Below are 17,553 nucleotides of genomic sequence, written 5' to 3' on the forward strand. Positions count from 1 at the left end.
TATGGGACAGTTTTTATTTCTATTCTGCCAAATTACATAAATGTGAAAAATGTTCAATGTTAATTAATTTTAAGATCAAATGCAGAAGCAGTTCATTAATGGGTTTTATCAATACATTCTGCCACAACCGGGCCTTGTGAGGACATACAAGATCTGGATAAGTAGCAAACAAGAAAATAAATACAATGTCAAAAACAAACACATTACAAAAGGCTGAAGCTACACCTGCTCCATTTTACAACCAGACCTAGAAAATGGCTTTGTGCCGATCTCTGCTGCTGCAGTTCACTCTCAGAAAATGGCAAGCATTGTTGGGTTTTTTAATTGGATTTATATAATACATCCAAAAAGCAGAACAATCCAGTTTTTAAATTCATATTTCTCAACAGCATGAGTCACTCGCTTCTTAACATAATAGGAACAAAAAGAAAAAATCTGTAAGATGTGCAAAAAAATAAAAAAATTCAACATTTATTCGACACATAACGGAAGTAATAAAGTGGGGGGGGGTTTCAGCATACTTTGTGTTACCTAAAATACTGAACAATGTCTTGTGGAAACAATGACACTTCTACTTTTCTAATGTCTTGCATGAGCTAGCTACGCTACAGTGCTAAACAGGGGGTTTGGTTTGAGCTGTGTTATTTTTATTCGTGTCCTTCTTTAAAACAGAGCTGAAGCTAACAGCATTTCTGCTCACAGAAATTAGCATCTCCTTGCTTCTGCTCCTGTAAAATTGCTTATAGGTTCCACAAGGATGCTGCAGTCCCAAAATCCTCCTGAGTTAACATTGATACTAGTAATTACATTATGGAAATTTTTACATGTATTGACCTATAACATAGTTTGTTGAAAAGCACATATAGAATAATATCAGATATTGTCTGAAGATTTCAGAAGTATTTGATCTGAAGCATAAAATAACTATTTATAGAGTTTCTTCATGAAACAATGGAAACCAGTACACAGTTCCATATTTTCCATTACAGAATGTTTATTTGTTAAAGGTCTATAACATTCTTCTTCTATTCGTTCCATAAAGAAGACTTTCTTCATATGTGCCTATTCACACTTCCTATTGGAAGGTCTTCTTTGGACTTTGGCTGATTTTTCATGTCTCTTTGACAAACTTAAAACAGAAACTGAGAGACGCATCACTCATCAGTTGATTATTTGCTATAGATAACATGTTTTAAGCTACGTAGTTGTGTCTGTGGGGAAATTGCCACTTTATTCATTTTTAGAGATATAGCACAAGAAATAGCTAAAACATTCTGCCGTTGTGATGGCTTACTATTTATAAAACCTCCTGAAGACCAATTAAAAATTGCATCTTTACTTTCATTCCTTAAGTTTAGAAACGTTTAAATGCCTGAATGATTCATAGAACAAGGCAGAGTCTCTCAGGAACATGTCACACTGGATTGAGTAACAATCAGTTAAAGTCCAAAGAAGACTCAGGAAAGCCAGAATAACTGTTTAAGACAAATTTGGAAAAATAACAAGGAGTTCCCAGTACAAAATAAAAATAAATAATTGATGAGTCAATATTTTTTGCAACGTACAGGGAACTGTTTTGATTTCTTGCTGTGGGTTTACTGTCGCACATTTATGTCACCGTAATCAAAAATGGTTCTGTTTTGTGTTTTTTGCACAGGCAAATTGGAAACGCACGCCTCCCCTGTTCTTTGCTGTGTTCTGTAATCCGCAGCGTCTTCAGAGATTTCCCTCGCTGACGTACTGGGAGTGCTGGGTTATGTTCCAAATCTCCCGTGAGTCTGAACTGGAAAGAGCAGACAGAAAACAAATTTATCCGAGCATTCGCATAACTGGTAAAGCATGAGAAATACAAGAATGGGCCTCACTTCGTTTGTGTCTCCTTGGTTGTGGTTCTGCAGCAGTTGAGTCTCCATGGGAACTTTTCCTTGGATAGATAAAGCATAGGCTGAATGGTGCTGCTAAAGTCCATCAAGCCAAAAGCGACATGGTGTATATAGCAGCGAAATACGTCTTCAGAGAAGTACCCTTTAAAGGGGAACAATGCAACAGAAGGGAAGTAGTTGAAGACAATGATAGCCAGGATTATCAGAACCATGTTGAAGGCTCTCTTCTTCACCGGATGTTTCGAGTCCCGGCCGGGCCTGGACTGCCTCAGGGCCCAGAGAATCACCATGTTGCAAAACACCATGAAAGCAAACACTGTGAGGATCATCACCGTGTAGACCTGCTCAAAACCCGGAATGTTTCCAGGACATTTAGCCGAGGCGTAGGCCAGGATAATGAGCCAAACCACGATGGCCAGCGCCGGCCTGTGCTGCCGGTCTTTGAGCCTGGTGAAGAAGATGGGGTGGATCACGGCGATGTAGCGGTCCAGGCAGATGCAGGACAGAAAGAGCGGCGAGAAGTCTTTTATGCCGTAGAAGAAGCGCAGGATGTACCAGGGGCTGCTGGCGGTGAGGAAGACGATGCAGGCCAGCTCCAGCGGAGGGGTGAGACAGAACAGCACGTCTAGAACCGCCAGGTGAACGATGAAGATGTCCGAGGTGGAGGAATCCCTCTTGCTCTTGTGGATGAGCCACAGCACTGTGATGTTGGCCGGGATGCCGACGAACATGTTGGTGAACTGCAGGCTGAGATACCAGATAAGAACTTCTGGGATGTGTTTGCAGTTCTCATATAAGGTTTTATCATTACTGAAATTTGTAAATCCCCGAGAGACGTAGAGCCCAGAGATGTTCAAGTCAAAACCCTCCATGTCGGCTGGTCGGATCAGGCAGAAGGACAGAGCTCTGTTAAACAACAAATCAGTACACACGTTTAAATCAAACAAAAATTAAACTCCGTTTCAGATGAGTTGGAAGGATCTATGTGTAACATCACATCTGAAATGTGTCCTCTCTCTTTTTTTATGTCATATAACTTCACCTTGTGTAGATATGGATAAGGGAAACTGTTTAACTGTTCCTGATATACGTTGTCATGGAAAAGCATTCAGAGCCCTTTCTAGTCGAACCACAAACTGCAGCAACTTTTATAGAGATTTCAAGACAAATAAGCTCATATTTGTGGACGCGTGAAACGCGATTTTCTTTATATATTCAATCTGAAAAGTGTGGCATAATTTGTGCTCAGCCCCCTTTTCACTTTCCACAACCAATTGTCTTCAGAATTCATTTATTAAAGTATCTAGATCCACCTGTGTGCATTTTAATGACATTATGATCAAAATGCAAGCCACGTATGTCAAAGACGCAGTAGATGTGTAAAAAGGTCGATTCAGTCGCATAAGACCAAAAACGTTTTTGTAGCCAAAACATATTTTTTGGAAAACCAGGACTGCATTTAGCAATGTCATTCTTCATGTTCTGCTTTCAATGGGCCACAAATCTCTATTGAAGTGCCAACAATATTTATTCTATCTTTCTCCAAAGATTTATTTTTAACCACGTTTCCATATTTTTACCCAATGCTTGCTTTTACTTTTATTTTTACTTTGTTTATTTAAAGATGAACAATGCAAATTACTTAACCAGACAATTTCTGCCAGGCTTCTCAATGTTCCAGAAATAAAACATGGTAATTCCCTGGTAAGCTATTTACTGACATCCCAATTCTTTCATTATTGAATACAGTTATCTTTCCTTAAATCCTCATAAATTTATCTCTTACCATCATTTTGTTTGTTTTTTTTTTTTTTCAAATTACAAGCAAGATGAACAGACCATGAAAATATTTTGCGAAGTCCTTTTATTTAAAAGTGTCTTAGTGTAGCACGTGGGTGCTTAAAGTGTGAGCTTGTATTCAAACATTGCTCTGTCATTTCTTCTACTTGCAGAAAGCACACATGTATAGTAAGCAGAAGTCAAATGCAGTAGTAGAAACACAGCTGTCCACAGTTGTGACAAAACTCTTAAAGTAACGTTAAAAGGAAGTTGAGGTCATATTAAAAACAGATCATAAGAGTTAATTTCCTTCAACTTGTAACATTAATTTGTTGTATTAGAGATAACTTAGTTTGATTCCCCTTATAATTTGAATTAGATATCAACCATTGCACTGTTTATGAAATTATTTTCAGTTTCATGTTAACAACACCATTTAAATCTATCGTGCTGCTTCAGTGACAATTCACATTTCCACATGCAAAATTAATTCGGAGTTATCTTTGATGCCGTGTAAGCTCCAAATTTACAAGAGGCATATTTTAATATAATTTTATTTTCTGTTTGTGTGTGATACACATTAGTCACGTACAGCACATGAATGTTGTAATAAAATTGATCCAGCATAGCCTTGTTATCAGTTTTATTGTGTAAGAATTGTTTTTATTCCTTTTTGCCTCATTACTCCATGGAATATCAAACAACAGTTCATATGAGACATTTAATTAAATCTAATCTGTTACCTCATTTCATTCATATTTATTCATCCTGGTTTCTTGTGTTACTAAAGAATTTATCTTTTTCGTTCAGTTTCCACGAAGGAGCTTCGTGTGAAATAAAACACATTGAGTTTTCATTAATTTAAATGAAGACACAATACGCTAACAAGGCACTTTGTATTGCAAATGTGCTATATAAATAAAATTACCTTTACCTTTAAAATGTCTTTTTTTAAAAGTATATATTAGGACTCGTTGGTGTTACGCTGCAGGGAAATGTTTTGCAACTTCCTTTACACGTCAAAGTTAAAAAAAACTTTATCTTCGGTTTAAAACATAAACTCATCCAAGCATTCTTTATAGTATTATAAATAAATACAATATTTAAAATATATAATATATATACATAGATATAGATATATAGATCTCTTGATGAATTACAGTAGATACAATTTAATCTCTACCTGTGAAACAAAACTGTTACATTTTAAAAATATACAAACTTGGAAGATTAAACTATGCTATTTTTAAAACATATCTCTCTAACGTGTGCCTTTTAGCTTTTATTATGTTAAACAAAGCCTCATACCTCTTTCAACAGAACCGCAGTCTTGTCTGGATGCAACTTCTCTGAACTGAGATGTGTATCAGCTTTGCTGTCACTAATCTAATTTCCTATTTCGTTCTGTTAGAGTTTTGCCGGGCAACTGCAGTGAAAAATGGCTGCCCTGCGTGCCAACAAGTGGACGTCAAAACACTATCTCTATTTAAATGGTCGACATGTAAATAAGGAGTCAGAATGCATCCTGGACTTTTATCACAAAGTCTAAGCAGCAAACTCTGGTACAGATATTTCCATAAAACTGTGCATTCTCTGTTTAAATTCAAATGCTACGAGTTCTAGGTTAAGGACAAGCCACACTCACCTGTTAACCTGCGAGGTGACATATCCATTGACTCCTCTCTGTGTCTGCAGTGTTCCTGCATGAGAAAACACTGAACCTTCACCTTAAAATGGGCAGATTGCATCCTTGAGAGTGTGAGCAAACACTTGAGGGATTGTTCAAAATCGTCCAATCACAGTGTGGGGATGAGGGCGTGGAAGCTGAGGATTTTCTCCTATAGAACGCCATGATTGTCTTCATTTGGCCCCTCTAAATTTATTACTAAATTCACAGAATTTACCAATGCATTAACTACATGTAGGCATTTTGCAAACAAGTTAAAGTTAAAAATGAATATTGGTGAAATCAAGGAGCAGCTGACAAGTGTCCGGAGAGACGGCGTCATCTTCCATTCACACCAATCGACACTGATGCAACAAACTGATAGAGCCCGACGGAAAATCGGCGGTAAACAACTGATGCAACAAGCCTGTAAATCATAACTGATTAAATTCGCTGTAACATGGTGTAATATGTTACGAGGCCTTGCAAAGGGATCCATAAATTTGAAAGTTTTTTTTTTTTTGCATTTCGACCTGTTACGATCACAAACTGATCTTTATCAGGATGTTATGCAATAGATCAACAAAAAAAGCGTTTAATGGTGAAGTAAAGGGAAGCTGATGTGTGTTTCTCATTTCCTTTCCCCTAATTAAAATGTAAAACGGTGGCGTGCGTTCGTGCTCAGCCACCATTACTGACGCTTATGAAATCAGAGTGAGAAATCACACAATCAGCTAGTAGAGTCCGCCTTTGTGTAATTTAGACTCAGCATGAAATAAATACAGTTGTTTTGTGAAGACTTCAAAGATGTTCCTTTTTAGAGAACATTACATAAAGAATAGCATGATGAAACCCAAGGAACACAGACAGAACAGGGTGGAGATGAAATAAGGAAGAAACAAGTTGCAAAGCAGTTTGTTCCTCTTTTGCAACTTGCGAAACAGGGAAACACTCACGCTTGGTAGGTTTGAGCGTCCAGAACTTGGACGCTCAAACCTACCTGGAGCTCTGGAGGAGATTCAGAGATTCTCGGCTCAGGTGGTAAAGCTCACTTTAGGTCATCTGCTGTTCTACTCTAATCCTGAGCAATTTTGCAAAAACAAAGTGACATAAATTTCATTGACTAACTGTGCAAAGCTAAGAGCGTCACACCTAAAGAGATGCAGCTGTAAATGCAGCAAATGGTGTTGAATCAGTGGGGAGCCCAATTCAAACACATGCCGCACCATTTAGACTAATATTTGTCAAAAAATAAAATAATAATAACAATCCATTGTTTTTCTTGTATGTTGCCATACTCCATAAAATAACAATAAAATGCATCGAAATGTGTGGCTGTAGTTTCCAAGGGAACACTTAAGACATGGTAAAAGACGCAGGCATGTTTTACAGCGTTCGTCGAGAATCACCACATAACCTCCTGTAACCTCTGACCTTTCCACTCCTACTTGTCCTAAATTTAAAAGACAACTGGGTGCAGCAGTCACTCTCTAAAGTTCATTAAGTGAAACAACATTAAACCCATTTTTCTCTCTCTTTCTTTACTCTCCTGCCAGTTGTGCTGCATTTATGGCGATTAACTTCTGAGGTGGTTTCAGGCTGTTTGAACTGGTTTATTGCTGGAGTTGGACTGCGATTTGTTTACCTCTGTGCACCCTTCGCCTCTGCTTGTTTGCAGAGGTGTTGCGTTTAACAGAAGGAGACTCTCCTTCCCATATGGCAGAAAATTTCCACTGGTTTGGTAAATTCTGCAGAAGTGGGAGAACACACTCCAGATGCTGCAGCAGCACAGCCATATATATATATATATATATATATATATATATGCATTCTGTAAATTAAAATAATTTCATTTTGGCTTACAATTAAGGAGATATCCTTAAAACACAATGGTAAAGAAGGAATGGAGCTAGGATTGTTAGTCAATCCTCTTGTTTTTATGCATCTTTTCTTTGACACTTCTGTGCATTACTGTATAAAAAGCAGCAAACTGCAGACATTAAATTGTGGATGCGGAAAGAAACGCAACCAAAGTTGCTGCTAGGAAGCACTTTTATTCATTTCAATCAGCTCTTATGGAGTATGGTACCCTCAAAGGAAAGAAAAGGGGCTCCACATACCATCGGGTGAACAGCAAAAACCCTAAACAAGTGCGAAACAGACCTGCGCAGACATCCCAGCAGTACCATTAGAAACTATCTCGGCCGTACCACCACCCACCAACTAAATTCTTCTGTAAACTTGAGGATGGCTTCATGCTTTCAAACGTCTACATGCATCCATATCCAGGAAGAATCTGGGAAAAGGAAACTCGTACAAAGACTATGCAGGTTTTCATATCCGTGCTAACCTTTAATCTCTACATTTCAAAGTTAAATCTCTCAGTGGAAAATATTTTTGAGTTCTAAACAAGATCCAAGCAAAAAAAAAAAAAAAAAAAAAAAAAAAAAATCCACTGTAGCAACATGCAGATGGCAGTTTTGGTTTTCTTTTTTTTTTCTTTTTTTTTTTTAGCTCTTTTTGCTTCTGGTATAGCGTCAGAATCTTGTTGCAACATATTTACCATCTATCGAACTTATTCTCATAGCTTTCTTTCACATGCAAACTTCCAGGTTTCTCCTCATCTCCTTGTGTTACACCTCTCAAGGGCTTGCAGGCTGACCTTGAGTCATTTCCACACATGCGTCGCAGCTCTGAAAGTTTAAGTTGTCCTTTTCAGGAAAGCAAGTGCGGAACATCTCAGAGCCGCCCTTCAAGCGGAATGGCAATAAAATATTAATGAGCTCACGAGGCCCCAGAGGAGGAAATTTCCAGCTAATTAACTTGTGCTTGTAGTGAAGGACATATAATCTGAGCAAACCATGCAGATACAAGTCCATGAGCTTATGTCCTACCTAGATTGTTACATCATGTGTTTACTCTTCAGGCTGATTGAGTAATTATGAGACTGATCGATTTCTTAATACAATCTAGTCTCGCTCAACTTCATGACATGCTACTGAAATGTCCTACTTTGTATACTTATTATATTTCTGTTACTGTCCATCAGTAATTTCAGGAAAGTATTAGAAACTGTCAATTTCCTCTTTGCTCCTTTAGGAAGTTATTTAGAAGCCTTCCTGGTTATAAACCCATTTTTGTGGGAGCCACAAGCATTCAATACGTTTTTAAGATGTTCCTCCGAACTGAGTTCATGTGTGAAAAAGACTCAAAATACAAAACAAGTCTGAATATGTAACATCCTAATATAAAATATATATAGAGAGAGATTTTTTTACTGATTTTTGTGTTTGTAAAAACACTTCAAAAACCAGAAAGAAATATAATTTGATATCAAAAGGAAGGAAATACTAAAAGTGAAGGAACATTCCTCTCTTATATCGATTATATATATAAGAATGAAACTAAAAAAAAATGACTGATAGGTCACAGCAACTGAGTGATAGCATTAGCTGGAGTATGGCGTGTTATTCCAACAAAATCCCCCCTCAAATCATCCGCGCTGTCCAAACAGCCTTCTGTGTCATTTTAGCTTTGCTCCCAGTGAAGTTTGTGTTTTGTTCCTTGTGCAGCTGAGCAGCAGAAATGAAAGAAAGTCCTTAAGGAGGAGGAGGAGTGTTAATCTTCCAGATGGGGATCTTCGAAGAAATGGAGTGATTGTGATCATGAGACCTGCCTGCTTTGACGAGTCCTCTTGTTTGTCAGTGTAAGAGGAATTTGTTCTCAGCTCACACAGGTCAGGAGTGTTCACAATCCAGGTAGCGTTTGGTTTGATTTGTAGTTGACCGGTCTCGCTTTTTTTTTGTTGTTGTGCGCCGTACCTAAAAACGGCCATTAATGTTCAGCCACGTAAACAGAAATCTCTCAGCTCTCCCTCAGACCAGCGCGGATACGCTTGGCTGGGCCGCACAATGAATCGTCTCTGATGATGATTTGGAAGCTAATCAGATAAAGGTGGAATCCATGGTGCTGGCGTCATGTGCGCCGCGAGCTCGAGCCTCAAAAAGCTGCTTTATCAGAGCCGACTTCTCCTGCTCGAGCTGCGTGATGCGCTCGCTCTTCTCCGTCACCTCCTGAAAGAGCAGAAGGAATAGAGACCGTCAGTCGGACGGTGAGGAGGGACTTCAGGGGAAGATTTGTGGGATTGTGTCGAACCTGAGTGAGAAGTCTGTTCTGGTCCTTTAGTCTCTGAATGGCTTGAGGAGGAGCCGGGGCCGGGGGCTGGGAGTTCGCCGAGAGCACTGCTGTCTGAGCACCGCCGCTGGGAAACGACGGCTGGGAGACAAACAGGGAGCAACGGAATAGGTAGCAGCTTTGGTTTATACAGAAAACACTGATTTCTTCACAAAAAAGACCAATCATCTGGAATATGTTTATGGCACACAAAAAAATATCACAAAATATCCTATTTAGACATAAGAGAAGAGTTTGATTTTCTCCATTGAAAGCATTTTTGTCCAAGGAATATGAAACCCAGGGCGGAGGGTCATGGTCAATCAGGAGACCACAGGTGTGTTTGCCAGCTTAAAATTTCCAGGGTAAAATAAATGTGCTTGATAGTGGCTTTCATTTTTGATGACTCTTCTGTCAATTCAACATATCCGAACCAAATCACTGAGTCAATAACCGCTCTATTCCCCGATTAGAGCGTCGTCAGAGTAGTGCAGGGAAACCCGTATAAGTAAAACACTGTCTGATTACGTGTAGAAAAGGGAGACTTTCAGCTGCTTCCGTCCACTGATGCTATGCAACAACAATATAGATCCTGGTGACTAAACAAAAAGAAATTGAACAAAATCAGACAAATTACAGACTTTGCATGAATCCTGCCACAATTTTTTGTCATATTGGTCTCTATGTTATTATTAGTTTTTCACATATAGGAGCTGAAAACTTTACAATTAATAATTTCTTCTTAAATATTTTTAGTTTTGAGTTAAAGCATTGAGTTTAGTGTTTTATATTCGTTGTCGACTATCAGCAGCATGTTCGACTAAATTCCTTTGGGGTTTTTTATTTCCAAGTTTCTCAGCTTCACATATGAAAATGTGAAGCTGAAAACAGCTGAACTTAAACTCTGCTTTACTATTTAAGCTTCAACAGTGTTTCCTGTCTTGTATTTCAGAGTAGAATCTGAAAGGAGTTCTACTTTTTGGGAACTTTTTAGTGGCAAATCTACAAATTCTTAGTAACTTATTGAATTTCTAGACAATATTTCAAGGATTCTTTGTGGATTTGTAATCAATAGAACAGGAGGTAAGTGTTTCACATGGTGTTCTCCTGAAAAATCCAGCCAATTTCCAACCACGTGGAAACAATCATGAAGAGACACTCCAATTCCTTCTGAGATGAGGAACATCTTTAGCGTTGTTCACAGAAAGCAGACGTTGGTTTGGATCTAAACTGGATCTAGACTAAAACATTTTAAACATCTCAATAGATAATACACTGTTACAAGTTTCTGCTATGCGAATTTCCTAAAATACAGAAAGAATAAATACTTGTTATATTACAACAAGATTTAATATTCCACTTTCAGTGAAGAAACTAGACCAGAATTGTTAGTAGGAAAGACAAATATTGTAACCCACACAAAAATTTTGAGGCTTACACACGATTAGATTAAATTTTACCCTGTATTTGAAGCATTTGACACTTACCATCCCACTGCAGGAAAGCAGGTCGTTAAGGCAGCGATTGACTTCTTGCAGTTTGGGAATGAGGACATTCATTCGACTTGGACTGGCATCTGTGAAGAACTCCTGGAACAAATCAAAGAGTTTGATGGAAAAAAGGTGAAGAAAACAACAAAAAAGTCAGGACAGACAACGCCGGTCTGCAAAACACTTCCTTGCAGTCGGAGTAGTTTTTTCCTTTTATTAAAACCAAACATTTCTAACTTGATATTTTAACTCCTTCGTGTGAAGCCTAAGAAAATGGATTATTCTTATTTTCACATTCATTCGCACATTTGCAATGCTTAACTTTGCGAAAAGGCTTTTGCAAAGGACTCAGAGTTTTAAAGAGCTGCAGCAAAAAAGCGACATTTTGGAGTCACCAAGAATCCTAACATACTATTTAGGAGTTATAAAAGAAAATATACCAGTCCTACCAATACAATGGTATTTCCTATAAATTGCTGGAGTTTTGACTGTATCTGTGTACTTCTGTCACATGGGATTAATGCTGAGCTTTTTGACAATAAACACTTGAGGACGTTATGGCATGAAACAAACAAAGAATATGGACAGGTCTGCTTCATTCAGAGGAACTGTCAGAAACACTGGAAGGGAGTGTAAGGATTTTATGTTAGAAGTGCTTGCCTACTATTTATTAAGTTATTGGGAAGTCTTCAATGTATTTGATGTTTTTTTTTAAATATTTTTATCTTTTCTTTTTATCTTTTTATTACTTTCTTTTTATTTCTCTTTCTCACCGTTTGCATCACAGGCTGTTTTTATTTTAATTATGTAAAGCACTTTGAAATGCCTTGCTGCTGAAATGTGCTATACAAATAAAATTTGATTTGATTTGATTTTGATTTGATTTTTGTGGCTATTTTTTCCTGGTCTGCAGCTGCATTTGAACCTACCGTGCAGTGAGAGCTTTGTCCGACTTGCCGCTGTCTCTCTGTGACATTGTGGATCTGGCCTTGGTACCACTCTCGGGCCCGCTCTACCACTTCCAGGCCTGACAGCAGCGAATCCTTTTCCTGCTCCAACTCCTTCATTTGCTTCAGCTGTGTGAGATGAAGCATAAAGCGAAGAAGTGATGCGGGACGGTGAAAGGGAACCACAGGGACACTAAAACCTGCATGAACGTCTTGCTTAAAGTTGAAATTTTACATATAATGTATAAACAGACATATGACCTAATCTCACAGAAAAAAACCTTTTCCTGTTTTAGATGCATTACATAGCAAAATTATTTCTATTTATTTTTATTGGATCAAACTTGGGCTCGTTCCTCCAGACTGAACTTCTGTAACTGAGTCAGGTTTGCAGGTCGCCTGACTCTCATGAACATCTTCTGTCCTGTCCACAAATTTCCAACGGGGCTGAGATCAGAGCTTTGTGACATATGCCATAAAATGTCAACTTTGTTATCCTTAAGCTAACTCATTTCATGGTATGCTTTAAGATCATTAATAAAAGACCCATTCGTAAACAACTTTTAACTTATTTCGCTCAAGTCTTGAGATGTTTCTCCAATAATTCCACATATTTTTTTTTCCTTATGGTGCTATCTATATTTTTAAGCGCAACAGTCCCTCCTGCTGCAAAAGACCCACATATTATGATCCTGGCTCCTCGGAGCTTCACAATGGGAAAGTTTCTTTTTGTTGTTTTTTTTTCCCCCTGAACATTTAACAGTCAGTTATGGCTTAGCACTTCAATTTTTTATGTCTCAGAAAAATTAATCTATGTCCATGAATGCGTCTGACAGCTGTAATCTGTTGCTTTTGAATTAATGGCTTCTTCCTCGCTGAGCGGCCTTCCAGCCCACCTTGTGTCACTGTGAGCGTACAAAAGTATCTTAATGTGTTTTAACTTGCGCAGAATTGCTTGAAGAGATGAACATGTCGTCTTCAGGCATCTGGAAATTGTCCCTGAATATGAACGAGTCTTGAGGAGGTCCTGATATTCTGCCTATTTCCTTTTTTTGTTATTATTATTATTTTCCATGTTATCATAGAAGTAAGCTGTTTGTTTTAGGTATATGCCAAAAACACAAATCCATAGGCGAGCCTCAAATTTAACTCATAAGTTACGATTTAACCTGTCAGAAATGTACTAAGCCATGAGATCATCATCAGCTATGATTAGAATAATCTTCATGTAAACTTTTTTTTTTTTTTTTACTTTCAAGCAAGTAATAAGTTAATTAATGTGGGACAGGGAGGAAAAATGAACATTTTTGTCTATTCTCAACTGGATTTCATCAAGCGACCGTTTCAATAAAGGAGTAAACTGTTTGGCGTTTCCCACGCAATACTTATTAGGACAATTTTCAAACTGTTGCCAAGAATAAATCTAATCACAGTTCTCGGTAGTTTGCATAGCATACAAACTCCCATGTTTTCACCCGGGCATCTGCAGCCCGCTCTTTTGTGCTGGACAGAACAATGGCGCCACACCAATTGTGCCGAACTCTCTCCCATCCCAGACAATGTTTAGAGGGGAAATTGAGTCCGCCGTCATGGCAACCCCACAGCAACCCAAGAATAGGGGGGAAACAGTGGATCCACTTCAACTATGGCCACCCCAGTGCGTGCTTGATAAAGAGACCAAGAGAGAGAGATGTGTGTGAGGGGAAAATGCGTGTGTTCGTGTGTGTTTGCGGCACAGCGAGGCTGCATTGAGTTGTGCTGACCGGGCTGTCTATGGACCACGCTGCCTCAGTCCAGGCCTCACTGCTGGTTTTCAGCCACCTGATGTGTCAACGTTCTACCGTCCACTGACAATCGCTAAAATGGCCTGACACTGGGACAAAATAAAACCGTGCAACGTGTTTTAGCTCTTTGCCAAGAAGCCCGAAGAAGTGTTTATAGAGGAAGAATAAAATGGGGCTGGAGGGAGAAGCATGGATCAGCGTTGGGCCACAAGCAGGAAAACGCAAAAAGAAGAAGGGATGAAAGGTTTTCAAAAACCTGTAGGTGTCCGTGCTGTTATCCGAGTGATTGAGCAAACACAGACACACACAACAAAGCACGTAGAATAACACGGCACCCCTCCGCATAAGCTGTTTGGCTTAGACTCCAAAGAGAAACCAGCAGCTGTACAGCTGAACTGTACAGAGAACAAAACGGGCTCAGGGGCTGCAGCCAAGTCGCGACACAAAACTCATCAAAAAAGTCTACAATTATTTAAAAAATATGTATTATTTTAGTGAATAAGTAATTTAAAATAAACACACTGTTTCAGATCTAATGTGAGCTCCACATCAACCAATAAACATGTCCTTTAGTCTCCAGAGTAACAAGAGAAGATTCATTTTAAACATCCTGTCCAACAAACAGCAACATCTAACAATTCGACGGTGATCCCAACCAGTTACTTCATCTGCCGTCACAGCACAGCCTCAGGACCGCAGCTTCATGAAACCACCTCAAAACAACCTTATCAGTCTTCTTCAACCAGCCCCGGCCTACTCACCCAGAGGAAAAACTGCAGAGCCTTGTTGCTATAAAGGCTGTTGCTGAGGGGGATGAAGACGGTTGTGTAGGCGGCCCACACAGCCGTCCAGGCTGGGCCGGGTGGGCCGAGCGAGTCCTCTACTTCTACCAGGCCCCCTGGCCCGACCCGGCTCACTACCATCAGGGCAGCGAGGGGCCAAGACGGCCTGGGTGGGAGGGATGGAGGGAAGAGGGGGAGGTGGGAAGGGGGCAGGGGCGGAGGAAGAAGAAGAAGAAGAAAAAGAATTGAGGGGGACAGGGGGTCGATCAGTCTGCCTCTACACAAGGTGCCAAGGGGAGAAGAGACAGAGACGGCAACACAAACACAGAAAGAAAGAGAGAGAAAGAGGAGGTGAGCAGGAAAGAGTGAGAAATGATGAAGTGTGTGTGACGAGTGGGGGGGGGGGGGAAAAAAGAGAGGAGGCCTCAGCTCAGCTGGTTGGTCGAGGGAGGGGTGAGAGGGAAGGGAGGAGAATCCACGGACCAATAGGAAGTGCTAAAAGCCACACTGGGACGTCCTTTCCTAAACGTTTTCATGTCTTATTTATATAAATAAAATATTGTTGGATTGTTCGTTTCAAACACAGACCTCGAAGACGAAGCTTCACACTGAAAACCTCAGACAATTCTCTGGATATCATTAATTTAGACAGAGTCATTATTAAGATGAATATCGTTAACCCAGAAATACGGTACTCTTTTCAGGTTCCACAACAAGCAGAAATACATTAATCATAACACATGCAGACCATATATTTGTTCCTACACTGTCAATTGTAGAATTGAACAAAAAAAATCTGTTTCCAACTAAAACATTTCTTGAGAGACAATGATATTTAATTGGTTATCATTTAAGACAAAACACAGCAGCTAAAACGAAGAAATTTGAGACAAAAAGCAATTTTGATAAGAATTAGTTTAAACTAAATGGGTATTTGTCTATTTTATAATTTAATAAAAATTATAAAAAATAATTACTTGTATGTGCAGTGATGCCGTTTGAAAATTTTTCTAATTAAATTATCCAACTTATGCTGAATTTAAGGCATAAAATTTCACAATTCTGTTTTTAAAAAACTTCAGAAACTTAACAAGTTTTTAGAATGTGGTTTTACAGTAAGGAGATGTTAACGTCTGTCAGTTCGAAACACTATTGGCGAACCTAGAGTGGAAATCTTAATGATGACCGAAACCTAAATGTAAACGAGTCTGCAGCCGAGTTTGTCGCCCGCTATCAACAGATGTCGAAACAATGACTAAAGAATGACTTAAGCAGAGGTTTGTTCAAATGAGGGTGTGTGATCGAACACCAACCATTCCATAATCCACTCCGTTGGAAATGGTGTGCCTCCTGTGCTCTTCTCGACTCCGCCCGTGTCGCCTGGAACCGCCAGATAATCCCGTAGCCGATTCACTCTGCGATCTTGGCAGACCTGATTTTGTAACGCCTAAACACAGTGAGATGAAAACAATTATCAGCACCACATCGCCACCTGGAAGAATGTAAATACAGCAACGACAAAAAGAAAACCTGTCCGATCCTTTATTTTCAAAATGTTTTAATTATGTTTTGTTCGTCAACGTTTTATTAAATCCAAGCATTTTTAAAAGACAGAGAGTGCCACCTGAGATGGAATAACCTTGTAAATAGATAAACAAAAGCATTAAAAACCTGTAACGTGACTGTAGTAACAAAAATATGACAGAAAAAATTGTTATATTCTTACACCAGGAATAGTTTGTAGCTGTTAGGAGTTTAGTCATGTTAGTTAACAGATGTCCACACCTCACACTGATGACAGTGACCCAAGACACTAAAGATCCCAGGGAATGTTGGCGGTGTCAGCAAAATGTGAATTCCCATCACAATCTTTTGAAAAAAACATCACAACAAACACATGATTTCCCAACATCATGCAGCTCCAAGCAATATTTTTTTTATTGCTGCCTGATCAAACAGAAGCACTAAATTGTGCAGAATTTTTTGTCTAAATTTGTTTTTTTTTATATGCCACAGGAGGGAGCTCTAACCTCTGAATTAGGCTGCTGTCAACAGCATGGAGGCTTTGATTACATCATGTGTTCAGTGATGCATTAAAATAGTTCAGTATCTCCTTCAGCCTGGTCTGATTGCTTCATTAAGATAAGCTCAGTGAAGAAAACACAATATCTGATTTTCTCGTCCCTTCATTTCATTTCTTCATAGATACCCACTCCTTCAACGAGTTTACAAAGTACAATTCTGGCACATTGATACTTTATTATATTGATTAAATGTTCTTTAAAACATGACTCTCCATTCGGGACTGATCCAAACTAAGCCACTAACAAAACCTTCTTCTTCCTCAATGAAGCACAATAAGTTTTCCAATCTGTCCAGTTGTTGTTCTGTTGTATCTGTTAAGGTTTTTTATTGCTATCAGATTCAGAAATTTCGATGAGGAGCGCCAGTGCTTTCCTTGCACCAAAGCATGATAGAAGGGGAGGTGAATGTTAGGAATTTGGGGAGGATTTCACTGCAGCAGCAAATCACTGCGCTCTGCTCTGTTTGCTGTAATCTGGACTAAACCGCCGGGCTTTGGCCACACATGAGAGATTATATCACAATCATCGGTGTCTATGACGTTCAGTCTGTATTTTAGCCATACGTATTTGAACAAGCAGCAATATGCAACGCCTGTCAAGGGACTTACATGCAACACTTTGCTAATATTTCAAATCCAGCTAAATTGAGAGAGCTAGGACATTGATGAGGGGCAATAAAAACCCTCCGGTTCAGGTCAGGACATGCTCATGGAGGCCATGTTGTTAACAGTTGCCAACAGTCTGAGCATTTCCCTTAATGTCATCTCAGATGGCTAAATCAAAGAAAGAACATCTCACCTAAACAAGAAAGTGTTCATGTCTGGCCAAAGTGGAACTGACTCCATTCAGAAGTGATATGGAGGCATCAGATAAAAACTGAGCTGTGTGAAAAAGAGATTTAAAATGTAACGATTCTTCTAGTATTTTATTATTCTGATAAATGAAGATTTTTCATTTAACCACTT

General features: G+C 39.0%; 2 protein-coding genes across 3 annotated transcripts in view; both read right to left on the minus strand.

Moving 5' to 3' along the window:
- Positions 1-1,028: 1,028 nt before the first annotated feature.
- On the minus strand, positions 1,029-5,400 carry hcar2 (hydroxycarboxylic acid receptor 2-). 2 transcript variants are annotated; one of them, XM_015037978.1, is made up of 3 exons: positions 5,308-5,400; positions 1,866-2,789; positions 1,029-1,783 (listed from the first exon to the last, which is right to left on the minus strand). In XM_015037978.1, the coding sequence occupies exons 2-3, from the start codon at positions 2,753-2,755 to the stop codon at positions 1,717-1,719; spliced, it is 957 nt and encodes a 318-aa protein (XP_014893464.1). In that variant the 5' UTR covers positions 2,756-2,789; positions 5,308-5,400; the 3' UTR covers positions 1,029-1,716. The 2 variants fall into 2 exon arrangements, with proteins under 2 accessions (XP_014893464.1, XP_014893465.1); XM_015037979.1 differs by lacking the exon at positions 5,308-5,400 and adding an exon at positions 4,971-5,120.
- A 1,963-nt stretch (positions 5,401-7,363) lies between these two features.
- The window catches only part of sapcd2 (suppressor APC domain containing 2), a 16,869-nt gene continuing 6,679 nt past the window's right edge, over positions 7,364-17,553 (minus strand). Inside the window, exons 2-6 of the mRNA XM_015037980.1 lie at positions 15,818-15,951; positions 11,921-12,067; positions 10,989-11,090; positions 9,484-9,603; positions 7,364-9,401 (exon numbers count right to left, since the gene is read on the minus strand). Of these exons, the coding sequence (XP_014893466.1) occupies positions 9,273-9,401; positions 9,484-9,603; positions 10,989-11,090; positions 11,921-12,067; positions 15,818-15,951 (632 nt within the window). The 3' untranslated portion in view covers positions 7,364-9,272. The remainder of the gene's footprint in view (positions 9,402-9,483; positions 9,604-10,988; positions 11,091-11,920; positions 12,068-15,817; positions 15,952-17,553) is intronic.

Source organism: Poecilia latipinna, unplaced genomic scaffold, assembly GCF_001443285.1.
Source record: "Poecilia latipinna isolate Pla-1442-1.1 unplaced genomic scaffold, P_latipinna-1.0 Scaffold425, whole genome shotgun sequence".
Classification (NCBI taxonomy): domain Eukaryota; kingdom Metazoa; phylum Chordata; class Actinopteri; order Cyprinodontiformes; family Poeciliidae; genus Poecilia; species Poecilia latipinna.

What these genes read in the sequence shown, in the direction of transcription:
- hcar2 (XM_015037978.1), bottom strand. Translation starts at nt 2,755, where the DNA reads ATGGAGGGTTTTGACTTGAACATCTCTGGGCTCTACGTCTCTCGGGGA. An exon ending in ACCAAGGAGACACAAACGAA is followed by an intron (nt 1,784 to 1,865) that starts GTGAGGCCCATT and finishes TGCTCTTTCCAG; the next exon opens with TTCAGACTCACGGGAGATTT.